At 40.4% G+C, this 26,739-nt stretch overlaps 1 protein-coding gene across 2 annotated transcripts in view; it reads left to right on the forward strand.

Annotated features, from left to right (window-relative positions):
* Positions 1–26,739, forward strand: part of GABBR2 (gamma-aminobutyric acid type B receptor subunit 2) — a 639,056-nt gene that overhangs the window by 389,936 nt on the left and 222,381 nt on the right. For both annotated transcript variants that reach the window (XM_075270993.1, XM_075270994.1), the window contains exon 8: positions 23,635–23,695. In XM_075270993.1, coding sequence (XP_075127094.1) covers positions 23,635–23,695 — 61 coding nt within the window. The remainder of the gene's footprint in view (positions 1–23,634; positions 23,696–26,739) is intronic.

Here is a 26,739-nt window from a genome sequence, read left to right on the forward strand (position 1 = left end):
TAAAGTAACACAGATGTATATCCTACATTATTAATCTGACATTTCAATATGACATACCGGCCCTGGCCATCTACAACCTGCTCCAATAGATGGAAAGCTACAGAGGACTTAATAGCAAAAGAAACTCTAGCTTTTTTAACGGAGCTGAAAAAATATGGGGAAAATGCTGATTTTTAAGTCTAAAGAGGTCGTTTTCTTTAGGTGGGTTTCCTGAATGCACAGGACATCAGCACATAAGCAGGCTGCTTCCTTCCAAAGAGCTGACTACTTGTATGGGGAATTTAATCCCTTCTCATTGAGAAAAATTATATTAAATGCCATGACTATGGAGGAAGGGATAGCGATGTGTTGGCATGACAGTAAACACCTTAGAACCTGTGGTAGTGAAAAGCCCAGTCATATTGACCAAAATACAAGATGGCGTTGAAGAGGCCTTCACACACGTGCCACTAGTGGTTCTGACACACATTGGTCGTCCCTTCACAGACCTCCAAAGCTCTCCGTGGAGATTAGTTTACCACCCCATTACTGTCCCCACACTGAAAAATGCCCTTACAGTCCTTCAACACACTACAGTGTCCCCTCTGTCAAACCATGGGACCAGAGGTAGGTGACCTTCAGCTCCCTGTGGTCCTATGTAATGACACTGACAAAGAAAGATTGATCTCCTGACCAATGTCTCTGACACTGATATTATAGCACAGTAGCAGCAGTGCAGGGAGCGGCATCGGCATCCCTGCTGCCTACGTAGCAATGTAATTATGGTTATGTTAATGCTGTGGAGGCAAAAGGCATGATTGCCAATCCCTGCTCTTCCGTTACTATGATACACCAGTGCCAAAACAAAAGTAGTTGGAAGATTATTCTTCTCTACACAGCTGTGATTATGAAGGGCAAAGGAGGAAGGGGTCTGTCTGTGCTCTGGACTTTATTAGATGATTAACCCCTTCCCGCCGATGGCACTTTTTGACTTCCTGACCAAGCTCGATTTTTCAAAACTGACATGTGTCACTTTATGTGGCAATAACTTTGGAACGCTTTAACTTACCAAAGTGATTTTAAGATTGTTTTTTCGTAACACATTGTACTTCATGTTACTAGTAAATTTTGGTTGATATGTTTTGTGTTTAATTATGAAAAAATAGGAAATTTTGTGGAAATTTTGAAAAATATGCATTTTATAAAGATTGAAATGATGTGCATTGCATACAGATAGTCAGACTGCCAAAATTATATCATAAATCTTATGTCCCAGATCTCTGCTTTATGTTGGCATCAAACTTTAGTGAACCTTTTATTTTTTACGGACATTATAAGGTTTACAAGTGAAACAACAATATTCAAAATTTTCAAGAAATTTCCAAAACCCATTTTTTAAGGGACTAATCCAGTTATGAAGGGGTTTTGAAAGACCCTTGTATTAACCCCCCCATAAATCACCCCATTTTCAAAACTGCACCCCTTAAATAAGCCAAAACAACATAAACCTAGTATTTTAATCCTATAAGTGCTTAACAGGAATTAATACAAAATGGAGGTGAAATTTTCAAATTTGATTTTATTTTACTAATATTTTCGTTTAGCCCTAGAATTTCCACATTCACAAGGGGTTAAAGGAGAAAACACATCCCACAATTTGTTAGGCAAGTTCTCCTGACTACCACAGTACCCCACTTGTGGGTGTAAACTAATATATGGACGCACAGCGAGACGCAGAAGGGAAGGCGCGCCAAGGAGCTTTTAGAGGGCAGATCTGGCTGTGATCAGTTTCAGGAACCATGTCGCATTTACAAAGCCCTTGAGGTGTCAAAACAGTGGAAACCTCTAGAAAGTGACCCCATTTTGAAAACCGCACCCCTCAATGAATTTATCAAGTGATGTAGTGAGCATTAGTAACCCCGAAGTAAATATGTAAGCTGTGCGGAGTAAATTGGGTACACCAAATCCCATTCTATCCATTCTACTTTCCCACTAGCTCCTATGACACGGATGGAGAAGAGGGGCATTCTGGTGGATCAGCGCTGGTGTATTATCTCTCATAAGCTCTAAATATGGGGTGTCCCCTTAAAACGCTCGCACAGCATATACATTTCCTTCTAGTCGCAGCCACTTACGTCCAATGATTTGGCGACTTTTAGGGTTTTTGTCTTCACATTGTACAAGCTAGATTTTTATTTTTATTTTCTGGCAATGTGGCCGTATGAGGGCTTGGTGTTTGCAGTATTAGATGTGCTTCTCAATGCCACCATTTTGGGGCCTGTAACTTATTGACTACATTTTATTAACTCTTTCTGGGTGGGATGTAAAAGGAAACATCAATTCTGACATTGCTTTTTAGCATTTATTTTTTTCCCCGTGCAGAGTACAGCATAAGTAACATGTTACCTTTATTCTGCGGGTCGGTACGGTTACGGCGATACCTCATTTATATTATTTTTTAATTTAATATTATTTGTGCAGAATAAAATTCAATTTAGGGAAAAAAATCAATTATTTTTGCATCGCCATCTTCTGAAAGGCATAACGTTTTTATTTTTCGCTAGACAGAGCTGGTTGAGGGCTTATTTTTTTGCGGGAAGACCTCTTCTTTTTATTGGTACCATTTTGGTTTTCATCTGACCATTTGATTACTTTTTATTGAACATTTTGTAAGGGAAAGGTGGTGAATAATCATTATTTTGTGCGGTTTTCTACGGGTTTTTTTTACGCCGTTCGCGTTAAATATTGTTTTAATTTCATTGTTCAGATTATTACGGACGCGGCAATACCAAATATGTAATTTTTTTTCTTTATTTTACATAATAAAACATTTTATATGGGGAAAAAGGGATTTTTGGGGCTTTATTTATTTATAATTTATTTTAAACTTATTTAAACTTTTTTATTTTTACTTTTTTCTAACTTTTTTTTCCTGTCCCCATGGGGGATTGAAGCAGTGATCTGCTGATCACCGCTTCACTACATATACGCTGCAATACACGTGTTACACGTGTATTGCAGAGTATAGGAAGCTGTCAGCCTGTGTGGACGCACAGGCTGACAGCTTCCTTTTTAGGCAGGATCAACCAGGTAGTGAAGGGGGTAAGTGATGGGGCAGACCCGAGGTCACTGATCAGACCCCTACGAACACCGGCACCCCCGAAACGCCGGGGGGTGCCGATTGCCACCATTTTAAAACGAAACCCCGGAAGTGCCGGCAGTCATGTTGACCGCCGGCATATCAGGGGTTAACACCCACGATCGGACCCGGTTCCAACCGCGGGTGTTACGGGGCACTGTCAGCCATAACATACGGCTGTCACCCGCAGCGCATGGTGCGCACACAGGTTCATGCGCCCTCAGTAATAGTACGGCGGTTTGCGGGAAGCCCTTCCCGGCAGCGCCGTACTATTACGGCGCATGTCGGGAAGGGGTTAAACCTCACTGACTTATAATAGGCTTTGACGGAAAGAATAGCACGGTACTATATCAGAAACACCATATATAAAGATCTGTTACACATATTGGTGACTGCATTCACAGTACTGGAAATGGTGCACAAAGTTAGTGTACGATTAACAACTTTCCTAATAAAACTATATAGAAATTGCTTTAAAAAAAGATTAGTCAGTAAACCTGTAGTATCATCAAATATATTTGGGAAGAATATGCAAATCTGACTTCCATGATGTAATTGGGATGCCAGTGCCTCAAGTATGCACACCAATAGAGGGCGCTGACTGAGAATGTGCAAGTCTATCTTCCATGATGTAATTAGGAAGACAGAGTCTCAGTCAAGCAAAACCTATAGAGGGCGCTCCCTTTAACATCATGCCGACCTTCTCAGAGGCCTTTGTCTGCAGTGATGTTGGGATTTTACCAGATACAGACTCTCAGTCTCTGTTGTAGTGAGTATTTGTGAATGTCAACAGAGAAAATGGTTAATAGAACCTAGTTGCAGAAAATATCATCAACAACATCTAATATGTAAGGGTGGGTTCACACCTGTGCCCGGTGTCTGTTTTGTGGGTTTACGTCTTCTGCTGACAGGAGATGGAAACCCGACATTCAGTATCCCCCCGTTAGTGTGTTCTGGTCTCCACGGCGAAATTTTTTATTTTTTAACTGGACATGAAGTCCTGCATGTCCGACTTTGTGTCCGGTTAAAAAAAAAAAAAACAGTTTCGCCACGGAGGGCTGAAGACGCTCACGGGCGATCACGGGCGGACACTTTGCAAACCCATTCAAATGAATGGGTTTGAAAACTGTCTGCCAGTTGCCGTCTCCTGTCCAGTTTCTCGGGCAGAAGATGGAAACCTGAAAGTGGAGATTTTCAGAAATTAATAGATAATAAATCCTAGAAGCAAGTGATTACCGTATTTTCGGACTATAAGACGCACTTTTTTCCCCCAAAATTTGGGGGGAAAAGAAGGGTGCGTCTTATATTCCGAATGTGGCGCCTGGCATCCGCTGTAATAGAGAGGCGGAAGCCGGCAAGTGATAGACGCCGGGGCCTGAGACATCGCTGCGCTCCTCTGCCCTGCATGAAGCCAGCAGCGGGAGGAGTGATGCTTCTATTCCGCTCCTCCGTCCCCCCTGCCGCTGGCTTCATGCAGGGCAGGGCAGCGATGTCTCAGGCCCCGGCGTCTATCCCTCCCCGGCATCCGCTTCTCTAGTACAGCGGATGCCGGGTCAGTATCGGTGGCCCCTTCTCCCCCGGGGCCGGTCCCCACCGGCCCCGTACCTGTAAAGTTGCAGGCCAGCTCCTGCGCGGCGATATCGCAGGAGCCGACCTGTTCGGGTGACAGCCGGGAGCCTAATGAGGCTCCCAGGCCTGTCACTGCTGTATTAGTATTGCGGCTGGTCTCTATGACCAGCCGTAATACTAATAGACAGAATGTCCCATAGACGGCAATACAGTTGTATTGCCGTCTATGGGACTTGCAATCAAGCGACCGCAGGTTCAAGCCCCCGGGGGGAATAAAATAGTAAAAAAAAAAAAAAAGCTTTAAAAATATGAAATAAATAAAAGTTCTAAATCACCTCCTGTCCCTAGAATATATATATAAAAGTAGAAAATCATATATCATAAACCACCGGGGTTTTTTTCAATAAAAGGTGATCTAAGAAATAGATATTCCCCAAAATGGTATAACTAAAAAGTACTTCTGGCACCGCAAAAAAAAAAACACTCTATGCATCCCCGTACAGCTGCAGGGTCACCTGTCAATGTGGTGTTTGCATGGATTTCCATCCCATATTCCAAAATGACATACTGATAGGGAAAAATGTACATTGTGAGCTCTGTGTGGGGCTCACAATCTACATAAAAAAAAATATATATATATATATATATATATATATATATATATATATATATACCTACAGAAGTGCTGGTGTTCTCCATATAGGTATAAGAGGGACAGAAAGTCCACAGAGGCAAACTCTTGGGACTTTCTAGAAAAGCTCTTTTTCGCTGCGTCTCACTAATGTAAGCTGATCCAATAAGCTAACCATGGGGTTTTTATGATTATAATTTTGGATTTCAAACTATGTTGAGCTATGTTGTTTTAGTTTAGGCAATAGGATTTTTGTATAAATTTGGTATTCAAATAATATAACCACAATCGTCATTTTATTTTCTTTATAAAGCTCAACTTGGTTGTAGCTATTCTTTCCCTAACAGAAATAGTACAATGCGCTTGCTATGTAACAGGTAATTTATATAATAATCTAGTACAGAATGTTCAAATGGCATCCAAAAATCACACACTACTATAGGCATACAATACAGGAGAGGAGACATATTAACATACTTACTGGCTACTTCTTTTTACTTAAAAAATAGAAGCCTGGCTGTTAAAATTAAGTATCTAAAAATACCAAGTAATTGCATTTCTTTTTGAAAGTGCCAATTAGAAGAAGGGAAGGAAGGATTAAGGAATCGTGAAGATTCTGTAATCAGGTACATATGTGTAGTCAATGGACCATATGTAATCTCTCTCACTGAAGTTAATGAAACAAAAAGCAAAAATTACAGTAGGTTGTATGTGTATAAAAGTATGGAGCACACTTATGCATGTAAAATTATTCACTTCTCCAAAATGATGCAATTCAAGTGTATCACATTTTTTATGATCAATTTGCAATTTATGGAAAATAAAAACAAAAAAAACCACAGCACTTACAGTCTTGAAATAATAGGCTTTTTCCCCCCACGTGTTTTTTTGTATGAAAGTGATATCCTGATGTATTTTTATAATGACCTTGTAACGTAAAAAAATAAATAAATTAGAAACAAATACTTAATGAATAAGGCTAGGGCTACCACGAGGCTCTTCATAAAGCTACAAATTGATTTTAACTACCGTATATACTCGAATATAAGCCAACCTGAATATAAGCCGAGGCCCCTAATTTTACCACAAAAAAAATGGGAAAACTTATTGACTCAAGTATAAGCCTGGGGGGGGGGGGGGGTAATGCAGCAGCTACTGGAAAATTTCAAAAATTAAAATGGTCGGAGTTTTTGGGTGCAGTAGATGCTGGGGAAGGGGAGGGGGTGTTTTAGTTGTCTGTCTGCCCCTTCCCTGAGCTTGAGGACTGTTTTTTTTTTTTTTTTACCCCCACTTGGAATTCAGCCTGGCTGAATATAGGGTATCTGAGGGGTTCCTATTAACCCCTTCCTGACGGAACAGGAGAACTGCATATACCCTATATTCAGTAGACACAGGGATACCTAATGTGTATGTGTTTTACAGTAATTTTCTACTTTTATATGTATTCTAGGGAAAGGAGGGATTTAAACTTTTTATTTATTTTTTTATATTTTTTTTACAGCTTCTTTTTTTCCCCCATTATTTTATGGAAGATTCTATACATTACTATTCTATACATTACTATTGCGGCTGGTCATAGACCCCACCACCACCACCACCACTTGACTGGAGTATAAGCCGAGGGGGGCTTTTTCAGCACAAAAACTGTGCTGAAAAACTATAGCTTATACTCGAGTATATATGGTATTTAGCTACAATTGTACTCCAAATATATGCATTGAGTTGCATGCAACCTTATGGGCTACAGTTGTCAATCAATTTAAAGATTAGAGATGAACGAACAGTGAAATGTTCGAAGTTGGAAATTCGGTTCGAGTAGCCGCTCAATACTCGACTGTTCGATGGAAAAAAATACTCGTTAAGGGGGAAACCACTATTTGACTCAGGAGGTCATCAAGTCCACTATGACACCTCAGGAAATTATGCCCGCAACCTGGAATGCAACTGGGACAGCAGGGGAAGCATGTCTGGGGGTATCTAACATGCCATAATCACTGTATTACGTTAGGATCCCTGTCAGCTTGCAATATGCAGGACCTGACTTTTTCCCATAGGAATGCATTGACCAGCGTTGATTGGCCGAATGCCATACAGAGTACAGCATTCAGCCAATCAATGCTGGTTCTGCCAGAGGCTCGTCTGTGAGGAGGCGGAGTCTAAGATCGGTCCACAGCAGTCTCCATTCTGGTCCGATCTCAGATGTAGCAGCATTGAGTGCGCACCCTGTGCTCTGCTACACCCTCAGATGCAGCAGAGCTAAGTGTGTGCTGAACCCTGCTACATATGAGATGTAGAAGAACTGGCTGTGCTTGGAGTATAAGACATGATGTAACAGCAGAATAGTGACTGCAGCTCTAGATGTGACTGGAGTATAAGACATGATGTACAGCAGAATAGTAACTGCAGCTCTAGATGTGACTGGAGTATAAGACAATGTAACAGAAGAATAGTGACTGCAGCTCTAGATGTAACTGGAGTATAAGACCTGATGTAACAGCAGAATAGTGACTGCAGCTCTGGATGTGACTGGAGTATATGATATGATATAACAGTGGAATAGTGACTTCAGCTCTAGATGTAACTGGAGTATAAGACCTGATGTAACAGCTGAATAGTGACTGCAGCTCTGGAGGTGACTGGAGTATAAGATATGATGTAACAGCAGAATAGTGACTGCAGCTCTAGATGTGACTGGAGTATAAGACATAATGTAACAGCAGAATAGTGTACTGTTTTCTTTGAGGATATGTTTAACATGGCCCTCAGAGCTACAATCCCATGTGTGTCTCAGGACTAACAAGGAAACCCTGTTGATTAACCCCCCACAGTTGAAATTTGACTTTGTGGATTGTGCAAGAGAATATTGCATACTGTTTGGACTGAAGTCTGCCCCAGCAATGGAGATGTAGACTATAAAAATGGTTTACTATTAATCAGCTCAGCCCCAGGCTCTAGTGGTTACATCGTAAGTATTGTACATTCAGAAACTGGATTCTATTTAATCTTTTTTTTTTTTTTTTTATGTAGCCTCATATAGGGATCACAATGTATTTTTTTTTTCCTATCAGTATTTCTTTGTAGAGTGGGAGGAAATCCATGCAAATACGGGGAGAACATACAAACTCCTTGCAGATGTTGTTCCTGGCGGGATTCAAACCCAGGACTCCAGTGCTAACCACTGAGCCACCATGTTACCCGAATTCTGTTTAATCTTGTCATATGCGAATTAAAGGCTATGAGTTACTCTATTTTGCAGTACCTCTTTATTCATCTGAGTATTGTTCATGCACAACCATCATGGACACTTTAACATCCATCAGTCTCACAAAAGCTGACAACAATTAGGTTGTGCCCTGGGGGTAATATTATCACCAAATTCAGTTACCCTCTAGGCCTGCACCAGCTCAGGAGGAGGCCTGGAGGAGCTGGTTGAGTTTCTAACCACCGTGACCAGTGCTACTATGCTTGGCCTCTCCCAAAAAATTTCTTCATAAGTGTTATTGAAATGGTTCTTAGTAGTATGTCAAATTTTAATAATATAGTCTTGTCTCTCAAGTATCAGTAAATGTAGGCCATACTTGATCTTAGTAATAATGTGCTGCCTTGAACCAGTAGTGATATTCAGTACATGGTTTAAAGCACTTTTCTGGACCCACAATACACAGTATCGGATTGATGGACCCGCACCAATCAGCTGTTCTGGTGACTTCTATGAGTGGGAAGCTGTACTGTGGGTGATGCTGACATGCAGAAGACACAGCCTGTTGTATAGCAGCCATGCCAGTTACAGCAGTTCTGCTCTTATTGAAGTGCTTCTGGCACTGCCCGCTGTATAGCTTCAGACTCTGCTTTTGTCACTATGCAAATGAACTCAATTGAACAACAAAGGCATTACTATTGCTGCAAACTGTTTAGAGGGAACATCCTTATTGCTCCAAAGAACTCATTTGGATACTGATAAAAAAAAAACAGTATATGTTAGCAAAGGGTGCACGGATTCACAAAGGGAAAAGACAGTTTGATTCAAGCGACTCTAGTTTATATGCTGGCTTGTAATGACAGCTCCCCATTAATTTATATCCCATCTGCTCTTCTTTGTAAATGTGAAAGATTAATTTATAGGCATGTTATAGAGCAGGAGTAGATGAGCAGATTGGTGTATAGTTTAGTGAGAAAAGACTCAGCATAACTAGTAATAAGTCATTTATTGATACAAGTGTGCCAGTTTTGGACTTAAAAATACAGTCTCAATCAATTATTGGCAATTTTCCCCATAGAAGCCTGCATACGGACATAGCTATCAGTCCCCATGCAGAACCATACCAACAAGTCAAGGATGAGCAGAGACTTAGATCACTAAACTAATTTATATGCACTGTATCAATCTACTTAACTCCTACAGATCTATAACATGCTCCCTGCAGATAGGATTAGATTTATAGCATGACACCTAAAGGGGTGTTCCAATTTCTATTTTTAACCCTTTTAAAAACAAAATTTACATACTCAATTCTCCATTTGGCTGGGGATGCAGTGGAAAGTCTCCGTTCAGGTCCTTGGTCTTTGTTCATATTCTTCACACAGGTGAGCATGTCAGTCAAGCAGTAGCTAAGTAGTGATGCTCCATGTGAACACTCCTTTAAGTCACAAATCACAATAGTATTCATAACTATTATTTTATTTACTTGTAATGCTCCTGTACAAAACAAACAAATATGGTGGTGTCTTTGGGGAACCATGCTTGTACAATCTTCCAATAATTGAGTCAAAGTAAACTGTGCAGCTCTCTTAATACACCTCTTCCCCCAGATCTTCATCGGCCACTCCCCTCTGCCAATCCCTTCACTGGCTACCCATTTCCCAGCAAATAGAGTTCAAATTACTAACACTTACATACAAAGCCATCCATAACTTGTCCCCTCCATATATATCTGAGCTAATCTCCCACTACCTGCCCACACGTAACCTCAGATCCTCCAAAGACCTCCTACTCGACTCGGCTCTTATGCATTCTTCACACAACAGTCTCCAAGATTTCTCCCATGTGTCCCCCATACTCTGGAACTCATTAATAAGACACATAAGGCCCTGAAGAGTCACCTATTAGGAAGGCCTACAACCCCCAAAAACACTACTGTCACCACATCACTATCTGAACAGCCTCTCCCCTCACCTTCTGTCTCTATCCCTCTTCCCTCACAGATTGTAAGCCCTTGCGGACAGGGCCCTCTATCCCACTGTGCCAGTCGGTCATTGTTAGTGTTATATTTGTTTGTATATTTTGTGTACCATATGTAGATTCCTAAATGTACAGCACCATGAAATTATTGGTGCTATATAAATAAATAATAACAATAATAATAATAATAATACACTTTCAATAGTTTTTGGCCAAACAATCAGCCAACAGTTATTCCTTTCAAGTTCCCCATACACATACATGCTCTGTTCCATTGAGTGTGAATGTGTTTTGAATGGGAAGAATAGAATAAGCCAATGCCAGACACCACTTGTGATAGCTTATTTCCAGTTAAAATAGAAGGATCTATTGTTGAAATTAAACATTCCTGATCTTTTTTCCCTCAAATCATCAATCAGGGAAGAGTCGGGAGATTACCTTACACATTAGATAGGTCGCAGGATTAAATTACTTTTTATTTAATTTTTTGGACAGCAATAATTCATGCATATTATTGTTCATAGCCACTGTCTATAATTAGTGAATAATATCATCTACATATGACAATACAATTTATGGATGGTTTCCTACATGTTGTGTGTAATAACTGGAAGAATCTTTGTGTTAATGAAAGAAGATACTTGTTCTTTTGCCAACAAAAAGGCAAGACTACCACAATGAATATTAAAATTCTTATGGAGGATGCGACCCATCTCCTGACACCTGGAAGTGTAGTTGGTAATAAAGTGAACATTATTATTGTATTCTGGTTTTCTTGTCCATGTTTTCAAAATATCTTTTCTGCTAGAAGAAACAGCTCGTTTAAAACCTTTTCATAATGGAATGCTCACTGTATCCACGATCACGAAACCGCCTACTCAGATCATAAGAGGATTGTATAAAACATTCGTCCGTGGAACATATCCTGCAGGCATGTAAGAACTGTCCAACTGGTATGTTTTGTACAAGATGGCGCGGATGAGCTGTATTAAAGTGTAGAAGAGAATTAATGGAGTTTTCTTTTCCAAATAAATCAGGGCTCGTTCACATCTGCGCCGGCACTCCGTACTTCAGGTTTCCGTTTCCTGCCTAAAACAGAGGCAGGAGACGGAAACCTGCAGGAGTCTTTCTCACCCATTCATTTGAATGGGTGAGAAAGCTGTCCGGCCGTGAGCGGCGGTGAGCGTTTTAGGCTCTCCGCTGCGAAACCGGGTTTTATAATCCGGACACAGAGTCGGGCATGCAGTACTCTGTGTCCGGATTGGATCCGGATCGGTGTTCTGGCATGCAGAAGACGGAAACCATAGAACGGAGAACCCTGAACGCAGGTGTGAACCTAGCGTCAGTTTGTATAAAACTATCCTCCCCCACCTTTAATTTTACATTCAGAAATTCCAATTGTTGTTGACTTTCTAAGTGAGTAGAATGTTTTTGTCATTGGTGTTGAGATGAGAAATAAACACCTCCAGGTCATTAATGGTGCCCTGCCACATTAAAATACCAGTCATTGCATTTATATTGCCCCTATTGCTGTGAATTGTGTCATTGTATACCATACTTACCTGAATGCTGGTCCATTTGTATGTGTTTTTAACTTCTTTTCTTTTTTCAATTGGATATTTGTGTTTTAACATTTTTGTTAATAAAGTTTGGACAGATTTTTTATATTTATTGTGGTAGTCTTGCCTTTTTGTTGGCAAAAGAACAAGTAGTTTATCAATAGTCTACCCTATGACATGCCCTATGTTTATACATTTTGTGTGTTACAATGAAAGAAGATAACCAATACAGAATGGTTTTGCCAATATAATATATTATACATGTACTCTTTCCATTTAAACAGCCCTATTATATGGAAACGTTCATTGACTAGACAGACTACTTCTTGTAGTAAACTCTATTAGTTTCATGAATGTGTTTTGGATTTTGGGAGCCGTGCCATATAACGCAGTTATGAATTTGTTAGTTGTCAAAGTAATTATAAGGAGCGATAATTCCCCATGTATTTTGTTCAAAACCTGCAATAAAAACCAACCAGCAAAACAGAAAAATAATCACTTGAGCATTTCTATAAATTGCTTAGTAATTCAGTCTTTCCTTAGTGTCAAATTTTGTATAGTGATCTAAAATTGTAACGCATTAGATCAAAGTTATACATTATAATTAGTTTAAATGTATTCACATTTTTATTCATTGGTGATGGTTGTATTAAATAGCAATGTGTTTGTATTTACTGGCACTTTGACAGTTCAATGAGTAAGTTTAAGAGATTAAAACTACATAATGCGTTACACCAATCCTGCCTAAAGTGCGCACAGGCGCAGGTGTGAACCCTCCCTAATGCATTTTTTTTTAACATTGAGGTCTATGGAAAATGGATTACAAACAGATAGCAATCAGTTTGTATCTGTTTTTCCCTCTGTGCATCCTCAGAATGAAGAAGGGGGAAGAAAAAAAAACTGATTGATCAAAAACAGACACAAACTGACACAAGCAGTAATTTTTTTTAACCTGACACCCATTGACTATCCGTCTAAAAAAACTGATTCGGGTTTCTGCTGTTAACTGTTTGGAGTCCTTTTTCGGACCAAACCGTTTTTTGTTTTTTTTTTAAAAAAAAAAACTGTTCGCAAGCTGACGGATACCAGGCTCAGATGTGAACCCAGCCTAAGGCATCAAGAGACTCTCCACCTAACTGGAACTTAAATTTTAATGTGTTCTAATAAATAATAACCAGTAACACAGCCAAAACTGAATTAAAAACTCAGAAAGTATTCTCTGTACTTTTTTTTTTTACTTGGTAAATGTAAAATCAATTGGTTTCTGCCTAATAATATTCTGTATAGTAGTTACACAGGTCTATCATGTTTCAACTATAACCCTACAGGGGAAAGAATTCCTTCTTCTTCCAAATCTTGTCCTTACCAAAATGTGAAACCCATAACCCTTAATACTTTTCAGTTCAAAAAATACATTTAAATCTGATGTGATAGCAACTTTACAAAGATGAGCTATAAATAGACAAGCAGTAAAGAGATGTGACCCACCAAGACCTCTAGCCCTCAGCTCAGGGAATAGATGCAGAAGACTATGAGGTGATCTCTACTGCAGTATGCACAGTATTTCATTGTTGTAAAATACTTAAATGAAATAGAAGCCACCAGTGTATTACTTAATAAAAATTAATGTACAACTGTATCTTTAGCGTCTTCCATGGAAAAAACATTGCAAAAATGTGTCACAACTAAATGTAGGTGGCAAGCTTAACAACTGTTATTTTTTCTTGTACCCCGTAATTTAACAATGTCTCAAACTTCTACAACAATGCATAGCTTTAAAGCAATGATGAGAGGAAGAGAACTGCAAAAAAACTGTCGGTTTGGAATTTATCCCTTCTTGCATAATTTGGGAAAACTATTAGGTAAAATAATTTAGGCTAAGTTTGCTCTGGCTTCTATTAGTCTGGTGTTATTAGCCATCATAGGATCAGGATTCTGACAGAATGGAAGATTCAGATGAATTCTCCTTCCTTGTGTCTTCGCTGTAATGTTAAAAGCAAAACAGAAACTTTCTTTAATCCTGTTTATTTTTTTTCCTTGGAAGATGGAAGTCGTTTGGGTATAAACAATGAACTAATAGAATCCAGTGTAAAGGTGACCTGAGAATACAATTATTACTAGCAAAAAATAAACTGTGCTAGGTGATTGACATAAAAATGAAAGAGCTGTAGACATTCATTCACTTTCAATAGTCAGAGTTAACAATGTCCTTGATTTCATGGGGGCCATCGAAGCAATGTTCAACATAGAGGTGCCACAAGGGAATGGACTGCTGAAAATAGTCAGACTTTCAGACACTATTATCTATTTGGAACCTTAGTCTTACTGTTAACCTAATACAGACTGTTAAAGAGGTTGAAAAAATTATTAAGTGGTAAGAAATAGATTTTACATTGTAATTTGCTATCTCTTGTGACCTCCCTGACAACCCACTTTTATAGGAAAAAAAAATTGCTGGGCTAGAAAACTAGTAGTCAATGTTGTATTTTTAATATGGCACCTGTAACTATTGTTACTGTTTGTGGAGCATGGAATTGCTTACAATGATTCTTCTTCTTCTTTGAAATGACCATGTATTGCAATGCAATAATGTATTTTGTGAACACTGCAAAAATATAAATGGCAAAGTAAAGAGTAAAAGTTAATGCACTCACTAATTCCTGACATAATGCGTTCCATTGTGGTTTATTCAGGTTTGAGGCAACGTTCGTACTGAACATTAATCAATAAGACACCTTATATGGAAATTGTAGCATCTAATAGCTTAATTTTAATGTAATCTTAGTGTAATATTATTATCCAAATGCAGTGGATATTTGTAGCAGGAAAGTTTATATATCTAAAATGTCAGTTTAGTTTCTAGAATCATTGGCAGACAACAAATCTGAATTTATGAAAAACACTCTAGCCTTTGCTCCTCACTTAGGACCCTTCTACAATGGCTGGTCAGCAAAAGTTGTTCCTAATAACATTTATTTCCAATCTTTGTATTTCCATGCAGCAAGAACTATTTGTCTAAATTTGTCAGCCACTAGGGTTGAGCTGATCTTGACTTTTCAGGATCGATTTTAAAATCCGATTTCCGATCATTTTTCATTCGAACCCGATCTCGATCCCAATGTAAGTCAATGGGATTTTTTTATTAATCGGAGATCGGATTTTAAAAGCAATCCTACCCCCTGGTGTCCACTTACCTCCAGAGATGGCTGGTCCTGTGCCCCGTGCCTTCATTCTTCGCCTCGCTGCTGCTCCATGCTGCTCTTCTCTCTTCACTGCCCCCTCCCTGCCAGGTTAGGAGAGTGTGGGCGGGTACTGGGAGGGAAGATGTCATGTCTCCCCGCCCTGTACCCGCCCACACTAAGCCACAAGCCCCGCCTACCTAGCGCTTTAAACACTAACCTGGGAGGCGGGGCAGCGAGGCAAGAAGAAGGAGGGCACTGTAGCAGCCATCTCTAGAGGTAAGTAGCTACTAGAGATTTAGTTTAGCCTTCCATTCGAATGAATAAAGGCAGCTGGCGCGCAGGGGGTGTGTCGGCTGCTTCCATTCATTCCTATGGAACTGCAGCGGAGCCTTCACACTGAATATACATCGTATACTCAGTGTGAAGGCTAAGCAATGCATTGTGGGAAAAATCACCGATCGCGATCCCACATAAAAAGATCGTGTTCGGAATTCCGATGGCGATCGTGAAATTTTCTCGATCGCCGATCAGAATCCGATCTTTTCCGAACACAATCGCTCAACCCTATCAGCCACACATCACCCTCTTCACACAGGAAGTTATTTTGGTTTTATTAATACCAGCTATCAAAATATCCTAAATAGCTGTTTCTAAATTCTTAAAGGGGATTTCTCACCCCTTGACCATGTCTATCCCTACATGTCTGATCACTGTGGGCCCCACTGTTGTGAATACCAAAGATCACTAGAACAGAGATCCATGAATGGTGTATGGGTGTTAGGATTGGGTCCCGCAGGGTTCTCTCTCAGCACACAGCGCCACCTGCGGGCCAATCTAACTCATGCCCTCGGCCTTGGGTAGTGAAGTGTCTGGGGTGTAAGTCCAGATTTCTGCCTACTGAGCATGCTCAGACATTTTGGTTCCGCTCAGAGGCTAAGTCCCGTTTTGCCCATACTGAGCATGATCAGTGACATTATGACCACCGCCCTGTTGGGCGGGGACTATCCTTTATATGGTGTGAGCCGACGCCCGCCTGGTGCTCACACTTTGACTATGTACCTTTAAAACAGCAGGTTAGGGCCAGGTTCCAGTTAATGGTAGGAGCAGTCTCTAGGGATCTAGGTAGGAGTCCTTGGCTCTGCCAGTGGGAATCAGTAGCCCATTTAACTGTCTACTCACTTAGTAGCTCCTAGCTATTGCAGGGGCATGTTTTGTTGCTGACCTGGGGTGAAGTTTAACCCTTGGCAGCCTTGCTGTTTCAGCTGTACTGTGCACCTGTCCAGTGAGGTTAACTGGCAGGGTGTTGTTGCAGCTTTTTCACATTGTGTACCACATCACGTGACTGCCAGTGCAGTTTAACTGGTAGCACACTGTTCAGACCTTACAGCCGCCCATCTGGGCCTGTGGACCTCGCTGCAGTGCCTTGCAGGCTAGCAGTTCTGTCGTTAAAAATATTATTTTTAAATATATACACAGAACCATAACAATGAGTCACACATACAGGGTACTGTGCCATTCAAAGTTTGTGACTTACGGAGACCACTGAATACAGCACTGTTTTTTTTATCTCCATAAACTCAGGGAGCATGCTCATATACTGTATGTGTGTTATACAAACATGGAAAGTAGTCAGCAGTACTCTATAAAAGTTGTAAAGATGTGTGGTGGCTGCCAGTAAGTCTATACTCCAAATAAAGAAGTTACAGTGAAGATCTAGTGAGAAACAGCAAAGGCTTTTTTTCCCCTCAATTACAGTGCAACGTTTCACTTCCACAATGAAATGTGAATAAAGTTATAGTGTGGAATTAAAACATTACAATGACATAATCAAATACTTGTTTTTCATGGACTCTTTGCTGGAGTGATCCAACTTCTTCTGTATATATTATACAGACATGTCTTCCCATGTTGGTCCCATTGGCTGGACATGTCTAGTAATGTGTCTCACAGCTTAAACAACTTTTTTAAAAGCAATATGATCTCTGTATAAGCTAACAGAAAAGGATAGGGCATGCTCCTTGTGGGGTGAGGTGTGAATTGTGGCATTTGTTAGCATTGAGTGATATTGTGTTGAATTGTAGCTAAACTGTTAATGAACCAATTAAGTTTAACTCTGTATAGCCAAGTAAAGTGAATAACATTGCTTACAATGGCACCTATCACAGGGTGAGATATATTTGGCAGTAAATGAGCAGATAGTCCTTGATGTTGCAAAGCATACAGATATGAGTGACTTTGGAAGATCAAATTGTGATAAATGACTAGGTTAGAGCCTTTCCCAAATGGCATGTCTTGTGGAATGAGTCAAGGACCTAAACCTCATTGGAAACTAAGGGGGCGTTCACACTACCACTGGTGACTGTCAGCAGTGTCCGTAGCTATTGTCCGTTACAATATTTTAGCAACAGACACTAGCTAAACCATCAGAAATCCTTTAAAATTTCCATTCATTTCAATGGGATTTTATATTGAGTCCGTTAGTGTCTATGATAAGGTTAGAGTCGTGTTTATGACTAATTGACCAATAATCCCGGGTAACTGTCGTCGTCCTAATTAGGCTGAATGTCAGGCGGTAAAGAAGTCACACCATTCTATGTATTGGTATTCGTTCCTCTCTCAACTTATCATTTGTTAGTGTCTGTTTGTGTCCGTTTACACACAATCCATCAGAAGTCCGTTTTTTTCCATCAGACAAAAAATCCAACATGCAGGACTTTTGTGTCCATTATAAAAAAAATGGACGGCAAGTGTCCATTATTTTTTTAACATTGAAGTCTATGGGCAATGGAGTTATAACGGACAGTAACTAATAGCCATCAGTTACTGTCTGTTATTTTGTGTCCGCTTTTTTCTGTGCATCCTGAGAAAGCAGAAACAAAACAAAAAACAAATGGACAGTATAAAATAAAAATGGACACTAACTGGCAGTAACTGACTCCAATGATGCTAGTGTGTCCATTTTATTAATTAATTCATTAAATGGATCAGTATAAAAAAATGGACACATTAACATCAGTTAATATCTGTTATGATAGGTGTCCATTTTTTTATTTTTTTTAAAGGACACCTACATAACGGAATTGTAAACCCAACCCAAGAACTGTAGGTTACCTGTTTTAGCAGGCTAATTATTTTTCCATACTCCAAAAATTACATGAGGATCTTTTGAAAAACAAGAAAAATAGTCCAAGGACATTGATTTGGCTTGCAGATCCCCTAGATCAGGGGTAGGTAACCCTTTTTGTTTGGCGTGTTGATTTAAATTAAAAAATCAAAGATGAGGTCCTCGCAGTGCCGGGCAATAATTGTAAAGCTGACGACACCTACACTAAAGTCATATAGCACAAACCACAACATAGGGGTGCTGTCATACTGTGATCCAAGCCACATGCGCTTACCACTATTTGCCTCGATACACATGTTCTTTTCCATTAAAAGCAATGTAAGTACATGCGTAACCCACAATTAGTGGTAATGTATGTGACTGGGAGCAGAGTGAGGTCATACCAGTAAAGAGCTGACACACAATGTACCTGTATGCTCCATCCAGTCCTCGGCTGTTAGTAACTTCAGTTTTCTGTAAGGGAGCATTCACACTACCATCGGTGTCCGACAGCTAGTGTCCGCTGCTAATGTCTGTTCAAAATCTTGCGCGGACACTAGCTGTGTCTGTGACATTTTGCATTGATTTAAATGGACAGCGGGTGCATTCTTTTACTGTCCGTGGGTGTCCTTAACTGTCCGTTCCCAAAGATGTCCGACTTTTCAAGCGGACAGCAAGACCCGACATGTAGGACACCATGGACAGTAAAAGAACACACCCGATGTCCATTTAAAGCAATGCAAAATGTCACAGACACAGCTAGTGTCCGCTGCTAATGTTCGCGCACAATTTTGAACAGACATTAGCAGCGGACACTAGCCGTCAGACACCGACGGTAGTGTGAACGCTCCCTAAGTGAAACGCAGATTAATTTCAGTCACTTTTAGTTCCTGGTGGTGCAGTAACAGCAAAACCCCAGGAATTAATCGGTGTCACACTTTCAACAAAGTGGCCGCACTGGTGCCCAGGAACTGGATTTGGCTATAATTGCATCTAGTTACAGTGTCACCACCCAATAGAATCACTCTAAGGCTGAGGCCCCACATTACAAAAAATGAAGCTTTTTTTATTGCAGATTTAGCTGTGTTTTTTTTCCATCAAAGCCAAGAATGGCTAGAAAAGGAATGGGAAATACAGTCCTATGAAAAAGTTTGGGCACCCCTATTAATCTTAATCATTTTTTGTTCTAAATATTTTGGTGTTTGCAACAGCCATTTCAGTTTGATATATCTAATAACTGATGGACACAGTAATATTTCAGGATTGAAATGAGGTTTATTGTACTAACAGAAAATGTGCAATATGCATTAAACCAAAATTTGACTGGTGCAAAAGTATGGGCACCTCAACAGAAAAGTGACATTAATATTTAGTAGATCCTCCTTTTGCAAAGATAACAGCCTCTAGTCGCCTCCTGTAGCTTTTAATCAGTTCCTGGATCCTGGATGAAGGTATTTTGGACCATTCCTCTTTACAAAACAATTCAAGTTCAGTTAAGTTTGATGGTGGCCGACCATGGACAGCCCGCTTCACATCATCCCACAGATGTTCAATGATATTCAGGTCTGGGGACTGGGATGGCCATTCCAGAACATTGTAATTGTTCCTCTGCATGAATTCCTGAGTCGATTTGGAGCGGTGTTTTGGATCATTGTCTTGCTGAAATATCCATCCCCGGCGTAACTTCAACTTCGTCACTGATTCTTGAACATTATTCTCAAGAATCTGCTGATACTGAGTGGAATCCATGCGACCCTCAACTTTAACAAGATTCCCGGTGCCGGCATTGGCCACACAGCCCCAAAGCATGATGGAACCTCCACCAAATTTTACAGTGGGTAGCATGTGTTTTTCTTGTAATGCTGTTTTTTTTGGACGCCATGCATAATGCCTTTTTGTATGACCAAACAACTCAATCTTTGTTTCATCAGTCCACAGGAACTGGCTTGTCCAAATGTGCTTCTGCATACCTCAGGCGACTCTGTTTGTGGTGTGCTTGCAGAAACGGCTTCTTTCTCATCACTCTCCCATACAGCTTCTATTTGTGCAAAGTGCGCTGTATAGTTGACCGATGCACAGTGACACCATCTGCAGCAAGATGATGCTGCAGCTCTTTGGAGGTGGTCTGTGGATTGTCCTTGACTGTTCTCACCATTCTTCTTCTCTGCCTTTCTGATATTTTTCTTGGCCTGCCACTTCTGGACTTAACAAGAACTGTCCCTGTGGTCTTCCATTTCCTTACTATGTTCCTCACATTGGAAACTGACAGGTTAAATCTCTGAGACAGCTTTTTGTATCCTTCCCCTGAACAACTATGTTGGACAATCTTTGTTTTCAGATCATTTGAGAGTTGTTTTGAGTAGCCCATGATGCCACTCTTCAGAGGAGATTCAAATAGGAGAACAACTTGCAATTGGCCACCTTAAATACCTTTTCTCATGATTGGATACACCTGGCTATGAAATTCAAAGCTCAGTGAGGTTACAAAACCAATTTTGTGCTTCAGTAAGTCAGTAAAAAGTAGTTAGGAGTATTCAAATCAATAAAATGATAAGGGTGCCCATACTTTTGCACCAGTCAAATTTTGGTTTAATGCATATTGCACATTTTCTGTTAGTACAATAAACCTCATTTCAATCCTGAAATATTACTGTGTCCATCAGTTATTAGATATATCAAACTGAAATGGCTGCTGCAAACACCAAAATATTTAGAACTAAAAATGATTAAGATTAATAGGGGTGCCCAAACTTTTTCATAGGACTGTATATATGAAGCTTCTTATATGTCTCCCTCCTGCTCAATCTACTCCTGGCTTTGGCTAAAAAAAAAAAAAAAAAAAAAACAGCAAAATCTGCAATGAAAAAAAGCTGTTTCTACAATGTGGGGCTTTAGCCTAGGCCCCAACATTGTTGGAACACAGCTTTTTATGCTACATATTTTGCTGTGTTTTTCTGAGCCTAAGCCAGGAGTGGATTGAGCAGAAGGGAAACGTATAAGAAGCTCCCTATATATTTCCCATTCCTTCTGTAGCCATTTTTAGCTTTGGTTGAAATAAACCGCATCAAAATCTGCAACAAAAACGGTGCGTTTCTGCAACGTGGGGCCTCAGCCTTACGCCTCCTGCATACAAATGGCACGGATGTGGTTTTCACTGACCTATACATTAAAAATGAATTGACAGGGCTGCAAATGCAGACAGATATAGGGGATGTATAGGACACATATAGGGGATGTACAGGACAGATATAGGGGATGTATAGGACACATATAGGACCTGCTCCATAGTTTTCAGCTCTTCAATTTGGCCCAGATACACAGCCACAAAAAGAATGGCTGTATATATGGGTCAATTGAAATATATAGGTCTGTACTTTATCCACAGTTGTAGATAAAGAGTCTGGTCATGTGCATTGCAGGTTAACAACTCAATGTGCCTCATATTAATAGCAGTTAACCCCATCATGTCCCTCACATTAACTCCCTGTGTGCTTTACATAAGGAAACACTGATATGTGAGACATATGGAGGTAATAAGTGAATATCTTCATTATATAGGACCTTTATTAGTACCCCCATATGTCTTACACATCGGTAATCCTTATGTGAGCCACACAGGGGTTAATGTGAGGGACATGATGGGGCAGTGGCGGATCCAGGGTTTGCGGGGCCCTGGGCAATTGACTTTGGCGGGGCCCTACGTGCAGCGCGCTGCAGCAAATTAGGCCCCGCCCACTTTTATGTTGACTCCACCCATTCTCATTCATTTTTCATGTGATTCCACACAGTATAATCCTCCTACAGTCACCCGTAAATTATATGTCCCCCCTCCATCTCTCCCCATTTTCATATACACCCTTCATCTACCCCTAGTTTCATGTCCCCCCCTCTATCTCTGTCCCCAGTTTCATGCCATTCTCCCCCTTTATCTGCCCACAGTTTCATGTCCCCCCCGTCTCTGCCTCAGTGTCATGCCGTTCTCCCCCCCTTCATCTGCCCCAGTGTCATGCTGTTCTCCCCCCCTCCATCCACCCCAGTGTCATGCTGTTCTCTCCCCCCTTCATTTGCCACAGTGTCATGCCGTTCTCCCCCCCTTCATCTGCCCCAGTGTCATGCCGTTCTCCCCCCCTCTATCTGCCCCAGTGTCATGCCGTTCTCCCCCCCTCCATCTGCCCCAGTGTCATGCCGTTCTCCCCCCCTCTATCTGCCCGTGTCATGCCGTTCTCCCCCCCTCCATCTGCCCCAGTGTCATGCTGTTCTCCCCCCCCCCTCCATCTGCCCCAGTGTCATGCTGTTCCCCCCTCCCCTTCATTTGCCCCCCAGTTTCTTTGGGCCCCCTCCATCTCTGTCCCCAGTTTCATGCCGCTCTCTCCCCACCCCCTTCATCTTCCCCAGTGTCATGCCGTTCCCCCCCTCCACTTCATTTGCCCCCCCCAGTTTCATGGCCCCCCTTATGTTCCACCTTAATATTTAATACAAGACAAACACTTACACTCACCTTCTATCACTCACCTTCCATGAGCTCACAGCTCCTGCTTTAATCGCGTATGTATTCCAGCTCATCGGCGGATGGACGCCGATGAGCTGAAATCGTGACAGGCCCGACTATGCCGAGGCTGACCAGGACCATTTTGTTAGGGCGGTTGCCCGGCTCGCCCGGCCCTGGATCCGCCTCTGTGATGGGGTTAACTGCTATTAATGTGAGGCACATGGAGTTACTAAAACTAAAGTAATAACCCCAAATGCCTGACATTAAGAATAGTTAGTAACACACACGTACCTGGTGTTGTGTTTACTTTCACTTTGCTTCCTCTCCTCCTCCTCAGGGCTGCAGATGGCAGGAGCTCCTCCTCACCTGTAGCAGCAGGTCCAGGGAGCCCTTATCCTGTGCAGTGAGAGGCTCACCTCTGATTGGTGGGCAGTGAGAGAAGGGGGCGTGTCCTACACCTCAAGCTCTACCAGAGAACTGAAGGGACGCTCTCTGTCTCAATTTAGTGTATGAAAGTTACAGGCTGGCTGCCATGCCAGCAAAATATGACACACGTGCCAGGGGTTGCCGACCCCTGCCCTAGATCTTACTCTGATCAAGCATTTGTGGAACATTCTGGAAAAACAAATCCAATCTGTGAAAATTCCACCTCACAATTTACAGGATTTGCTATATGCTGCTAATATGTTGGTTACAGACACCCCAGGGCACTTTCAAAGGGTTGTACTGAAATGAAAAACTGATATGTTATTTAATATACAACATAAGCTATTCTTCACTCTTATGAGTGTGTTTTCTTTTTAGGGGCAAGTTGTGTTTAGAAATGGAGAAAGAATGGGCACAATAAAGTTTACTCAGTTTCAAGGTAAGATATGCTTTATTACTTCTAACATATAACCAGATCTAATATGCTATGTTTTAGGTAATGCACTTTAAAAAGCAATTGATGTGAATAGCAAATGTTGCAATTGGTTTGAAGATCATATACAACAAAATAGATTATGAAGTTCAGTATGTTAATAAATGAATAGTAATACACTTTGGGCCAAAAACATGCATGTTATTTACAGTGTAATTGGATTACTATCTGGAGAATCTAAAATGGAGAAGGATTAGGTTGTAATTATGGATAGCAATCTACTTTACAGCACTCCAAAACTAACCAGGTAATACATGGAACGTTATTTTAACTGACTTATGAAAACCTGTCACCAAGTTTAACCCCTTTCTGCTGCAGTAATTTTTTAATTTTCATTTTTTGCTTCCCATCTTCCAAAATCCATAACCTTTTTATTTTCTGTTCACAGAGCTGTATAAGGGCTTAATGTTAGCAGAACAATTTGTACTTCATAATAGTACCATTTAATATTCTGTACGATGTATTAGAAAGCTGGAAAAAATCAGAATTAGAATTAAAATCTAATCAGAATTAGAGAGAAGCTGCAATTATGGGACAATATTACGAGCCTTGTTTTTCAAAAAATATAAAAATTCTTGAATTCGCCATATTCAACTTTTTTATATTTTCATGTACAGGGATTTGGGTTTTTTTTTTTGCAGGGACAGATTTACTTTTTTTTTTTATACCATTTCAGGAATGCCTATTGTTGTAATCATTTTTTATCCCAATTTTTATGGGAGGTAGAACAATGAAAAAACGATTTTTTTTTTTTCCTGATATGGCATTCACTGTATGGGAAAAATATTTTTAGAAGTTTATAGAACAAGCATTTTCAGATACCTAACTTAATTTTTATACTTTTGCATGTGTTCTAAGGAAAGGGGGACACATGTGGTTTTATATACCACTAGAAAGCCGACAGTGCGCTTTCTAGCAGTATATAAAACTACGTGTGCCCAGGGACATGAAAGGTCCTCTTTAAATTTTGAATTGTTATAAAATTTTAGATATTTTTTATATTTTTTTGTTTAATTTTAACTTTTTTTTAGACCTCTGTTCACTAATACAAATCACTGCAATGCAAATGCATTGAAATGCATTGTAAAACTGCAGTCCTTCTTTTACAGGCTGCCTAGAGCTGCTTGTAATAGAAGTCTTTAACAGCCAAGTCAATACTTGTCTTTAAGGCCGAATTCACACAGAGTTTTTTTGGTCAGGATTTTGATGTGGAATCTGCCTCAAAATCCAACTGCAAAAAACGCCTCACAATAGAGTCCTATGTAATCCGCTCGTAATTTTTTTCCACTAGTGGAAAACAGAAGCGACATGTCCATTCTTCAGGTGGATTCCACCTGAAAAAATCAATGCAAGTCAACGGCAGGCATAAAATCCGCTTCGAGGTTTTTGGACACAGATTTTGACACGCTATTTGACGTAGAATTGATAAAAAACGACTCAAAATCCGCGAGGATAATTCATGGCCACATTCCAAAAACGCCTCTATAAAACGTCTCAAAATACACTTAAAAAAAGTGTTAAAAACGCCACACAAATTTTACTGAGCAGATTTTTTCTGACCAAAATCCTGACCAAAAAACTCTGTGTGAACTCAGCCTTATAGGATCACCAGATCTTTTTCTGGGGTTAGCGATACACCGCAAAATGGAGCCTTGGTCATGATTGACCGAGGTGTCAGGGGGTTTAATGCACGAGATCAGTGCGGGAATTGATATTCAACATTGTTGCATAGCAATGTGGACCCCATACCTATGTCAGCCACTGATCTCCTGATGGGCTGCCATATTTAAATACTTGAAATCCCTCATAAGGGAGCCTTCACATGGAGTTTATACTCCGCTCAGACATGTAAACATGTGTCAAAGTGACCGCTGTAAAACACAATCCCATAGACTTCAATGTGTGCCGGTCTTACGCACGCTACACACTGAAATCAATGAGTTTAAAAGCCTCCCATTGTGTTTTACAGCGGTCACTTTGACACGTGTTTACGCGTCTGAATGAGCGGAGCGTAAACTCCGTGTGAAGGCTCCCTCATAGTACAGTAGATATCACAAAAGGATTAAAAAGCATCTGATCCATCATCTGATGGGGCACTGTAGCACTTCTACTGTGAGTTGTGTGTTTTTGTGTTTATCCAAATTATTATACTCTTTAACCCCTTAAAGCTCTATACTTTTACATCGCATATATACTATTTCATCGCACTGAGTTTATAGTTAACACTTAGCACCCTAATAGCACAGCGCTGTAAAGCTACGGGTGCAGGAGCTGTGCCTGAGGCACTACTTATGGCACTCGGTTGTGTTAAACAGTCAAGGACTGGGACCGGCCACCAGAGTCAGAAGATAAAAAAGAAACAGTTTGAGCTCACCTCTCTTCATTATTCCGTATGTTATTTATCATTGCCTTCGGGGTGCACGGTACACTCAGGACTTCTTGAGCGAAATTTGAGCAGCAAAATGTGAAAATGTGGAAAACCGGCAACTCACTGCAGCACAAAATATTCATATATGGACAGAAAAAAAAACAGTTTTTTTCTGTCCATATATGTATATATTGTTTTTTATGAGTTTTCATTAAAAGTTAAATTTTAAGCAAAATTGCTGCTTCAGTGAGTTGCCGGGTTTTCACATTTTGCTACTGAGAGTCAGAAGATATTCTGACTTTGTTGAATTAACCACCTGGATGCTGTGATTGTTATTGAGCACAGCATCCTGGGGTTTAATCTGCCCCACCCCTCTTTGGATCCCTTGCGATAAGATTGAGGGTTCTGAGGGGCTGCCATAGCAGCAGCATCCTGACTGCCTATGCAGATTCCCCATAGAGAACCTATATGCAATGTTGCACTGGTGATCAGAGATTCCAGGTTCAAAGTATTCTTGCTGGACAGGGGAAAAGTAAAAAAAAAAAAAAAAACATTTACATTTAAAAAACATATAACGAAAAAAAAAAAAAATCATGTGAGGTATTCCCATGTGCAAGTCCCC

This window comes from Leptodactylus fuscus, chromosome 4 (assembly GCF_031893055.1).
Source record: "Leptodactylus fuscus isolate aLepFus1 chromosome 4, aLepFus1.hap2, whole genome shotgun sequence".
Taxonomy (NCBI): Eukaryota; Metazoa; Chordata; class Amphibia; order Anura; family Leptodactylidae; genus Leptodactylus; species Leptodactylus fuscus.